This window comes from Haliotis cracherodii, unplaced genomic scaffold (assembly GCF_022045235.1).
Source record: "Haliotis cracherodii isolate W230 unplaced genomic scaffold, xgHalCrac1.p SCAF_4, whole genome shotgun sequence".
Lineage (NCBI taxonomy): Eukaryota > Metazoa > Mollusca > Gastropoda > Lepetellida > Haliotidae > Haliotis > Haliotis cracherodii.
In genome coordinates, this window is record NW_027266297.1 from 3,999,164 (window position 1) to 4,011,463 (window position 12,300).

A 12,300-nucleotide genomic window follows, 5' to 3' on the forward strand; every position below is an offset into this window, starting at 1 on the left:
CCGCACTGAGCCACTGTAGGGGAATCCCAGATCCCGCACTGAGCCACTGTAGGGGAATCCCAGATCCCTCACTGAGCCACTGTAGGGGAATCCCAGATCCCTCACTGAGCCACTGTAGGGGAATCCCATATCTACCACTGAGCCACTGTAGGGGAATCCCAGATCTACGACTGAGCCACTGTAGGGGAATCCTGGATCCCTCACTGAGCCACTGTAGGGGAATCCTGGATCCCTCACTGAGCCACTGTAGGGGAATCCCAGATCTACCACTGAGCCACTGTAGGGGAATCCCAGATCCCTCACTGAGCCACTGTAGGGGAATCCCAGATCCCTCACTGAGCCACTGTAGGGGAATCCTGGATCCCTCACTGAGCCACTGTAGGGGAATCCTAGATCTGCCACTGAGCCACTGTAGGGGAATCCCAGATCTCCCACAGAACCACTGTTGTTAGGGAATCCCTGATCCCTCACAGAACCACTGCTATTGTGGAATCCCAGATCTACCACAGAACCACTGCTGTTGGGGAATGCCAGATCCCTCACATAATCACTGTTGGGTATCCCAGATCCCGCACTGAACCCCTACTGTAGGGAAACCCACCTTCCTTTGCATGGATCTGAGTCTGATCCTGATGATGAGACTGTGGACCTCCTCCTGCACCACCACCTTGAGGATCTGCAGACTCTCCGCCTCCGCCCCTACGAGGGCCAGCGCATCCACTATCAGCCCCTAGGGTGTGGAGAAAATAGGGTTGACTTCCCCATCCTCAGTTATAAATTGTTTCATAGGTATTTCTTAGAATATAATATACCCACCATTTTATGATAAATAACATGGACCCATTAGCAACCATACAGACATTTTGTGGAAAGTTTCTGATTCACAAGATGAAGAGTCTGCCCAGGTCCAGGGTATTTATATTAATAAAGTTTTACTTAAAACGCTGAATGTTTAATTATGTTTACTAGTTTGTAGCTATAAAGTGATTTCACTTAATCAAGTTCCATTGTTTGTCATTGCCACCAAAAGACTTCAGGCCACAGTGATATATGAGAATGTCAACAAATGTATGTTCAATTAAATTATCATGACTACTGCACCAGTTTTCATGACTAATCTACATCTAGAATGTTCTTCCAAGAATTAAGGACTTGGTTTTGTAGCACAGAGATTAAAGCATTTGCCTTGTCATGCCAAAGCCCTGGTTTGTGTCCCACATGGATACAATATGCTGATCTAATGTTTATGTCTCCATAGTAAATAAAACCAAATGTAGTCTGTTGAAAGCCCTTGATTACAATGTATAATAACCTTGCTAACCTGTGCTTGAACGGGGGATGTTCTGTCACTGAAGACAGCTTGGGCAAGGGTGAGCTGGTCAAAATGAGGAATCTCCAGGAAAGTTGTCTCTGCCATTGTGAGAATCTGACCCAGGTAATATAGGTATGTATCACCCAGTGCCAACATGTGATGGAATACATCCAGACCCAGCACCTGTACAGAGAGAAGGACCCAGGTAATATAGGTATGTATCACCCAGTGCCAACATGTGATGGAATACATCCAGTCCCAGCACCTGTACAGAGAGAAGGACCCAGGTAATATAGGTATGTATCACCCAGTGCCAACATGTGATGGAATACATCCAGACCCAGCACCTGTACAGAGAGAAGGACCCAGGTAATATAGGTACTTATCATACCTCCACATCAGAATGTTTGTTTGTTTGTTGTTTAACACCGCATATTCCAGCTTTATGATGGCGGTTCATGTCAGGACAATGAGATCTGATTGATCCACATGATCTTGATAAAATACTTTATCATACCTCCATGTCACAATGATGAGATCGGATTGGTTCACCTGGTTTTATAACCTGATGCAGGACGTTAGTTAGGGTGCTTATACAGATTACTTACAGATAGGTCTATAAGTTGCTCAGGGGGTGCTTAGAACAAAGCACTTACGGTATTCTCTCCTGGAAAACTGCACAAAATCTATGTATACCATGACACAAGAGACAGATATCACTACAAGCCACTTTTCTTTGACATAACTGACCTGGAATTTGAACATTTCTGGCATTGTATACATGTCTTTGACAAGAGCAGGTGATAAGTCCTGACAGAACACAAGACTGTTTTCATGAGGTAGTGAGCTGATGAATTTCCTGAAACACAAACGATAAATATTGACGATTATTTCACAAAGGCTCGCCAATACAACTTTCATTCCTTTTACACCTGAATACAAAGATATATATCATACATCACGAAAAATATGGATAAATATGCAAAAATATTCCTGAAAACTGAAACTAAAGATGCAGTAATTTCTTATTATCGGTACTCCCAATATTGTTGAGAGCAGCATTAAGCAGCAAACTTAGTCTGCTCACCTGTGAGGCTCCACCAGTGTGGCATGTGCCGGCGGGATGACTGTCACCACCCTGCTTTGTGGGTACAGCATGGCCACCTTCCCACCGATCAAACTCTCAGGCTTTCTACCTGCAACAATACAACTATCAATAGCAGCATTCTACTTTATAATGGCTAAATGTTAACATTAGTTTGTGGAACAGTTGAAAAACAGATAAACATATAAAATCATTGTCAATGAAGAAATAAAACTTCATACATGACAGAAATATCAGTTGCAACACGACACACTAAAGCCTTGATACCATACAATTACAGATTTTATATGAGGTCAATACCTGTTTTTATGGACTTAAAAAAACCAGTATTGATTGACATTAAAGTCTGAGGTCGAATTTTTTTTTTTCCGGGTACATAAAAACAGGTATTAATCATATAAATCATATTAATCCTTAACTATTTTAGCTATGTTAGGAGGTTCCAACAAAGAGAGACACATGATGGCTTAGGTTTGTTGGATTTCCCATTCTATTTTTAGTAACTCAAGTCACTACTTACCATATATGAAGAGGCTAAAGTTGATGCCAAGGATGCCAACATCTGCTATATAGGACTTCACAGCCTTCCACTGACCATCATACACCATCTCCTCGGTTACCATAGGTTGTTTGAAACTCCATTCTGGTTGCTATATTAATAATTTAAAAAATCCAAGAAAAATACATAATCTTCATATAAAAATACTCACTGGATGACTCTGGTCTATCTGCCAGTGGTAGAGTGAGTGAGTGAATGTGACTTTATGTAGCAATCAGCAGTGTTGCAGCTATGTCATGTCTGGACCAGGCAAACCAATGATTGAAAGCATGAGCAACATACCATGGGTTCAATCACACAAAAACAGTCAGGTCACTGAGCCAGGTCACCCCATGCCATATTAGTGAGCTCTGTTTTGTTTGTTTGTTGTTTAACACAGCACTTAGCAATATTCAAGCTATATGACGTTGTTCTGTAAACAATCCAGTGATTGACATCATGAGCAGAGATCCACCCAATTGGGATACAATGACATGCATCAACCAAGTCAGCAGCCCTGTGCTAACAAGCATGAGGTACTGGGGTCCTCGTTTAACTTTAACTTTAACTTGATCATAGCCTGCTTTGCTGGAAATCCATTTTTAATCCCTGTCCATCTCAATCAGAAACCCCCCATCTCTGATCGACATTACTGAAGCTGGCAATATGGTGTGTTCAACATGGATAGTTTCCAGAAAATATTAATGTTAAGAATATTATGTCTCCTGTCTGATCAATTCATAAGAACAACTTCATGAAAATCTATCTAAATAGTGCACACAGGAGTCTGTTTAAAACTCATACAAAGTCTTCTTATATTGTAAATATTTTTCAATAAATTCCCTGAGGCAGTGATTCTACTATGTATAATACAGTGTGCAATGAATGTTGGTACAGATTCCTCTGACTCTATAATTACCACATGTGTCTTGGCAGCTGGTGAAGACCTGGGCCGTGTGTAGTGTTTGTAGGCATCTAGACAGGAAAAACAATGCATTTATACTTAAAAACACTTAAATTTTAACTAATAACGTAGTGGTTACGATATTAGAAGGGATCTTAACAACATTACAGTTACATGGTGCGATGTGAGGTTTATACCACTTCTCACAAAACTACGGTTATATCAAGGTTTAAGATGAGATTTTATACCACTTCTAACAGTATTCGTCATATCATGGCGCAGTGTAAGATTTTATACCACTTCTAACAGTATTAGTCATATCAAGGCGCAGTGTAAGATTTTATATCCTTTCTAACAATATTAGTTTTATCAAGGCGCAGTGTAAGATTTTATATCCCTACTAACAATATTAGTTTTATCACGGTGCAAAATAAGATTCGCACCAGGTGATATTGTTCTTCTTCTGTTTTTGAAAAAACCTAGATAATGGTATTCTGTTCATGACTGAATCAATAAATGAAACATATTAGCTATAATGATGACATCACCACTAGGCTGCTAACTAGAGTCCCGCACACCAGGAGTTTAGTAGGTATGTTAAACCCTGGTCAACCGTAATTTGACGTTAATCAGTGAACACATGCTAAAATTGGTCAACTCATGTAAACCCGTGTTACACCTCAGTCAAAACGGGTTCATCTGTGATGTCCAGGGATTTGAAATCAAATGCAAGCTGTGTTATAATCATATGTTTGTTTTTCAATACTAGGAGTTAGATGAACAGTTAGGAAGATGTTGAAGCTCTGATCTGACACGCCTATCAGTAATCAACAGGACGGGGTGGGCTGCAGGTTGTAACTACTGATGCTGCCTATCTGTTACCTCTGCTGCTGTAACTCGAGTCTGGCGAATAGCTCAGGACCTTTCTCTGCAAAGAAATATGGAGATGTGTCATTTTATAAACCTGCCGTAAGCATATGTACTTGCTGAAAGACATACCATCATATGTATCAGTTGAAGATATACCATCCTATGGACAGGTAGTTATACCATCACATCTACCCGATATGGAGATATATCAATACACATACCCAGGGTGGAGATATATCAATACACATACCCAGTGTGGAGATATATCAATATACATGCCCAATGTGGAGATATATCAATACACATGCCCAATGTGGATATATATCAATACACATGCCCAATGTGGAGATATATCAATATACATGCCCGATGTGGAGATATATCAATATACATGCCCAGTGTGGAGATATATCAATATACATGCCCGATGTGGAGATATATCAATACACATACCCAGTGTGGAGATATATCAATATACATGCCCGATGTGGAGATATATCAATATACATGCCCGATGTGGAGATATATCAATATACATGCCCGATGTGGAGATATATCAATATACATGCCCGATGTGGAGATATATCAATACACATACCCAGTGTGGAGATATATCAATATACATGCCCGATGTGGAGATATATCAATACACATGCCCGATGTGGAGATATATCAATATACATGCCCGATGTGGAGATATATCAATATACATGCCCGATGTGGAGATATATCAATATACATGCCCGATGTGGAGATATATCAATACACATACCCAGTGTGGAGATATATCAATATACATGCCCGATGTGGAGATATATCAATATACATGCCCGATGTGGAGATATATCAATATACATGCCCGATGTGGAGATATATCAATACACATACCCAGTGTGGAGATATATCAATATACATGCCCGATGTGGAGATATATCAATACACATACCCATAGTGGAGATATATCAATACACATGCCAAATGTGGAGATATATATCAATACACATGCCCGATGTGGAGATGTATCAATACACATGCCCAATGTGGATATATATCAATACACATGCCCAATGTGGTGATATATCAATATACATGCCCAATGTGGAGATATATCAATACACATACCCATAGTGGAGATATATCAATACACATGCCCAATGTGGAGATATATCAATACACATACCCAATGTGGAGATATGTCAATATACATGCCCAATGTAGAGATATATAAGTACACATACCCAATGTGGAGATATATCAATACACATGCCTGATGTGGAGATATATCAATACACATACCGAATGTGGAGATATATCGATACACATACCCAATGTGGAGATATATCAATAGACATGCCCAATGTGGAGATATATCATTTACTAACCTGATTTGGAGATATTTCATATCCTCTTGTGTTGTTGCGACCCCGGCCTCTGTTTGTCAACACATTTAGAAGTTTCCCTGTGTCATGTAACAGTACGGTTTTCGGTTTTTCTGGTTCAACTTGACTTCCAGTGTCTACTGGAAATCTCTTCTTTCTTATTTTTCTCCTAAGCCTCAGGTTCTGTTTTGATGTAAATGAGGTTGAATGTGATCCATTTTGAGATTTTGAGGGTATATTTGACCCAGACACAAGTTTCTGACGAATGAATGATTTGAGAATGGATGATCTTTTAACAAGGTGTCCAGGTTTTTGAACGATTCTAGTTGGCATCTTCATAACATTCTTAGAATCAACTCTTGAAAACTCAGTCTTTTCCTTGGATTCATGTTTTTCTGAATCATTTCGAACAGTATGGACACTCTTGCCGGTGGCAGCCATATTAGAAACCGATTCCTTCACAATCACCTTGTCAGATACAGAATTTCTGCTTTGCAAATAATCCAGTCCCTTATGAATTTGCTTCTCTTCATCTGTCATTTTCTTACTCTCAGAACCATCATCGCCATTTAGTTTTCTCCCAGAATCCTCCGGTCCCTTCACTTCTCTGTCCATTGATTGGCTGCCATCCCTCAGCTCCCCCTGGTGGTTGTTGGTATCACTACTCTCCCTGTCCCACACCCTACCCCACTGTACAGACTGCATCCCAATGCCTCCATCCTCCCTGTCCCAGTTGGTGGGCGTGTCTTCTGAGTGGGAATCACGGCTTCCCTGCCTCAACGTCAAAACTTTTATTTCATCTTGAGGAGATGACTTTACTTTTCCCAAGTTTGGAGATGTTTTTATGACCTGGAAAAGATATTCACATTCAGGTCATATATTTTTTATAAGTTGGTTACTAGGTAAAATAAAAATATTTGCCTAAAATTCAATGTACTTGGTTGAAAATCTTTTCTATTTTAAAACATTAACTTCCAGATTAGTACTGCAACAATGACAGGAAGACTATCACAGGTATTATTCACCATTTCTTGTGGGTTTTTTTCATTTCACCTGATAGAAAAACAGAGTTGGACACAAAATATATTGTCAAATGTCATTTCCTTTTCACTGTTTTTTCGGTCAGTCTCGTATACCAACCGAAAAACATGTAAGACTTGGACATGTTGCATTTAAAAGTACTGACAGTTTGTACAAACTCCTTACAAATGACAGAAAACTGTATATGATGCACACAGGATTTTATCGAAATATATTGTCCCAAAACATTCTTTAAAATTAATACCCTGGTAATGAGTGTTAAAGAAAACAACATTGCCTGCCACACACATTACATTGTTGTGTTTTTCTTTTAAAAAAAATAAGGCTCTTAGTTTTAATTAGAAATATCTGGTTTTGTAGCAGAGGCTGAAAAAATATCTTGATAGAAAATGCCAGGCCTATCGAATGGTTGGTCTTCCATGGTGACAAATTCTAATACTTTTCATACACTTCACTAACATTGTGACCAACTAATCCATGACCACTTGCACCCCACAGTCCAAGGGTCCATGAACTATCCTCCCCAGGACTACCCACAGAGACTCCTATCTGGACAATCACAGGGTCCATGAACTATCCTCCCCAGGACTACCACAGAGGTTCCTATCTGGACAATCACAGGGTCCATGAACTATCCTTCCCAGGACTACCACAGTGGTTCCTATCTGGACAATCACAGGGTCCATGAACTATCCTGCCCAGGACTACCACAGAGGTTCCTATCTGGACAATCACAGGGTCCATGAACTATCCTCCCCAGGACTACCCACAGAGGTTCCTATCTGGACAATCACAGGGTCCATGAACTATCCTGCCCAGGACTATCCACAGAGGTTCCTATCTGGACAATCACAGGGTCCATGAACTATCCTGGCCAGGACTACCCACAGAGACTCCTATCTGGACAATCACGGGGTCCATGAACTATCCTGGCCAGGACTACCAACAGAGGTTCCTATCTGGACAATCACAGTCCATGAACTATCCTGCCCAGGACTACCAACAGAGGTTCCTATCTGGACAATCACAGGGTCCATGAACTATCCTGGTCAGGGCTACCCTCAGAGGTTCCTATCTGGACAATCACAGGGTCCATGAACTATCCTGCCCAGGACTACCCACAGAGGTTCCTATCTGGACAATCACAGGGTTCATGAACTATCCTCCCCAGGACTACCCACAGAGGTTCCTATCTGGACAATCACAGGGTCCATGAACTATCCTGCCCAGGACTATCCACAGAGGTTCCTATCTGGACAATCACAGGGTCCATGAACTATCCTCCCCAGGACTACCCACAGAGACTCCTATCTGGACAATCACAGGGTCCATGAACTATCCTCCCCAGGACTACCCACAGAGGTTCCTATCTGGACAATCACAGGGTCCATGAACTATCCTCCCCAGGACTACCCACAGAGGTTCCTATCTGGACAATCACAGGGTCCATGAACTATCCTCCCCAGGACTACCCACAGAGGTTCCTATCTGGACAATCACAGGGTCCATGAACTATCCTCCCCAGGACTACCCACAGAGGTTCCTATCTGGACAATCACAGGGTCCATGAACTATCCTGCCCAGGACTACCCACAGAGGTTCCTATCTGGACAATCACAGGGTCCATGAACTATCCTGCCCAGGACTACCAACAGAGGTTCCTATCTGGACAATCAAAGGGTCCATGAACTATCCTCCCCAGGACTACCCACAGAGGTTCCTATCTGGACAATCACAGGGTCCATGAACTATCCTGCCCAGGACTACCCACAGAGGTTCCTATCTGGACAATCACAGGGTCCATGAACTATCCTCCCCAGGACTACCCACAGAGGTTCCTATCTGGACAATCACAGGGTCCATGAACTATCCTGCCCAGGACTACCCACAGAGGTTCCTATCTGGACAATCACAGGGTTCATGAACTATCCTCCCCAGGACTACCCACAGAGGTTCCTATCTGGACAATCACAGGGTCCATGAACTATCCTGCCCAGGACTATCCACATAGGTTCCTATCTGGACAATCACAGGGTCCATGAACTATCCTCCCCAGGACTACCCACAGAGACTCCTATCTGGACAATCACGGGGTCCATGAACTATCCTGGCCAGGACTACACACAGAGGTTCCTATCTGGACAATCACAGGGTCCATGAACTATCCTGATCATTGCTACCCACAGAGGTTCCTATCTGGACAATCACAGGGTCCATGAAGTATCCTGATCATTGCTACCCACAGAGGTTCCTATCTGGACAATCACAGGGTCCATGAACTATCCAGGCCAGGACTACCCACAGAGGTTCCTATCTGGACAATCACAGGGTCCATGAACTATCCTGGCCAGGGCTACACACAGAGGTTCCTATAAATCTTTTCCTAAACTTACTGTATCACCGATCCATTTACCTGATGCTTTTTCCTGTGTGTGAGTTTTATGGACGTCAACTTGTCCCCTGAGACAACCATGTCCTGTGTCCTTTGACCTTGGTGTGGCATGTGCAGCATCCTCACAAAAAGCCTGTCTCGTGTGTCCTTTGTTAAACCTGGATGGCAATGGGAATGTATTACAGTGCTGCAGTCACTTGTTCCAGTAACTTTAATGAAACATAATTCGCCGAAGTGGACACACATATAAAACTACACAGGTCAAGATGTGAGTGACGACAGATTAGACATTACCACATTGAAAAACTTATTTCTAGGAGGGGTCTGGGACATTTATAAAAAACAAAAGCCATTTGTTCCAGAAAATAACAGAAATATTTAGATCTATTACACAAAAAGAACATTTTTGCTGGACATGGTGGATTTCCTGAAATATAAGAGTTGCGATAAAAAATAAATGTTCGTCTCAACCTTTAAGAGAAAGGATGTTCTGCCTTGTAGCAGTGACCTAAGAACATGTTCTGCCTTGTAGCAGTGACATATAAGAACTATTCCTGAAGAACTATTCCTGTAAAAGCTTGCTGCTATTCTTCTTAATACTAAGTGTTGTCTCTCTGTTCTCTGTACACTGATATCATTGAATATCCATGAAGCTGTATTGTATGTTCTAAGCTGGAGTTAGTGTGAGTTAAACTTTAACATTGCATTGGCAGTATTTCTGCCTGTAGTGTTATACATATAAGCTAGAACATCAACTATGAATGATGCTCCACGCAAGCTGATATAAAAATAAGCATTCCAGACAGGTTTGACAAAATATTCTTACCACATGTCTGGAATACTCACTAACATATGCAGGGCTCCAGATACCCTGTTGGGCCATTGAGTATTCACTCATTGTATCATTCCCATTGGGTATTTGACAGGTTTCTTTGGGCAGTGAATATAATATATTTTACTCCCTTGGATCAAGCCTATTCAGTAAGCTTAAACCAATTTGTAGACATTATGTTAAATAATTCTGCTTAAAATGTAAAGCCAACTAACTTTTAATTTTCTTCTGTTCATGTGCTGCCCTAACCAAATGTGTTGCATAAGCTTACAACAGCAATAAATAATTATGTCACTGAAGCAAAGTCTATGCATAGTGTTATTTAGCATTGTAAGTAATTGTTAAACAATGTTGCTATTGTATTACATTGTTGAAATTCAGTAGATGTTCCTAGAATTATGTTTGACAACGGTTAGTTGAGAGGAATGTAGTACTATGTAATGTAAGCCGGTGTGGAGGTTATAGTCAATAGTGAGTGAGAGTGAGTGAGTGAGGGTGTGAGGGAGTATGGTAACAGCAACATCAAACCCAGGCTTTCAGCGTGACAAACAGTGGCGTGCTAGGGCTGGGTTTTATTGGTCTGGGTCAATATTTCCTGTGGTGATCTCACCCATCCTCAACAGAGACTTGAGATGGACCTCATTAGCATGCAGAGGTGACGTTGTGTTTGTGCCATCACCAAACAAGAGGGTCATGTTTGCATTGTAGGATGAATAACACTATAAGCCAAACCAACAGAGCCATCAGAGTATCAAACACAACTACAGGGGCAAGTCTGTAACAATATCAGACTGAATGCTAAAACAGATAAAACATCATGAGTGTAAAAGAGATGCCTCATACAGGGTATAATAATAAAAATGTTCCAAATCATTCCACAGTTTCACATGATGAAGGCAACTTGACACGATTTACATATAAAATACTCAAAATCATGTTTGAGATGAGTCTTATATACTCACATGCAAAAGAAACGCAAGTGGTTTTAAGCCAAAAGGTAACAAACACGGAACCATAAATTGATACGGTTTTTAGCATGTAGTGAAGCCTGATGGTTTTATCAATATTTTTGGTTTTTGGAAGCCCCGAGTAAAAACGCAACATAAAAAAACGAATTGCCAAAACGCACCATTTCAATCAATATGTTGGTATCATGCACCCATCAAAAATGCACGAACTGTCACGAACTGTAGTTGGTATAAAACTGTGGCCGATTCTTGGACCTACCACTCCTTGGTCAACAATGCCACGCCTAACTCAAATTTAGAGTGAGTGAGTATGGTTTTACGCCGCTTTTAGCAATATTCCAGCAATATCACGGAGGGGGACACCAGAAATAGCCTTCACACATTGTACCCATGTCGGGAATCGAACCCTGGTCTTCGGCGTGACGAGCGGACACTTTAACCACTAGGCTACCCGACCACCCCAACTCAAATTCAGAGAAACCTGGCTATTGGACGTTTGGAAGCTGGAGAGTCTGTCCAAGATGTTGCCCGTCATTTCAACGTTAACATATCCACAATTTACCATCTCCTGCATCAATACAATGCTACACAGACCACAGATGACCTTCCTCGGAGTGGTCGTCCTAGGGTCACCACACTTCGACAAGATCGGCAGGTTACCCGTCAACACCAGCGACATCCATTCCTAACTGCAAGTGAAAGTGCTCGACAGACCATAGGAACACATAATCGACACATTAGCCGGGACACTGTGATCTGACGTCTCCGTTTCAACAACTTCAGATGTCGCCGACTAGACCGTCGTCCTGTTCTTCAACCACGGCATCGACAAGCACGACTTCAGTGGGCACAGGGTCATCACAATTGGCGTCATTGTGAGTGGAGTCATGTCATCTTCTCTGATGAAAGTCGCTTTTGTGTCTCCCATGCAGACGGAAGAGTCAGAATTTGGTGGCATC

At 41.6% G+C, this 12,300-nt stretch overlaps 1 protein-coding gene across 1 annotated transcript in view; it reads right to left on the reverse strand.

Annotated features, from left to right (window-relative positions):
* LOC139480179 (uncharacterized) overlaps positions 1–12,300 on the reverse strand; it is a 42,271-nt gene that overhangs the window by 22,376 nt on the left and 7,595 nt on the right. The window contains exons 7-16 of the mRNA XM_071263210.1: positions 10,984–11,092; positions 9,563–9,699; positions 6,112–6,957; positions 4,742–4,787; positions 3,875–3,930; positions 2,938–3,067; positions 2,400–2,508; positions 2,063–2,171; positions 1,322–1,495; positions 602–730 (exon numbers count right to left, since the gene is read on the reverse strand). Coding sequence (XP_071119311.1) covers positions 602–730; positions 1,322–1,495; positions 2,063–2,171; positions 2,400–2,508; positions 2,938–3,067; positions 3,875–3,930; positions 4,742–4,787; positions 6,112–6,957; positions 9,563–9,699; positions 10,984–11,092 — 1,845 coding nt within the window. The remainder of the gene's footprint in view (positions 1–601; positions 731–1,321; positions 1,496–2,062; positions 2,172–2,399; positions 2,509–2,937; positions 3,068–3,874; positions 3,931–4,741; positions 4,788–6,111; positions 6,958–9,562; positions 9,700–10,983; positions 11,093–12,300) is intronic.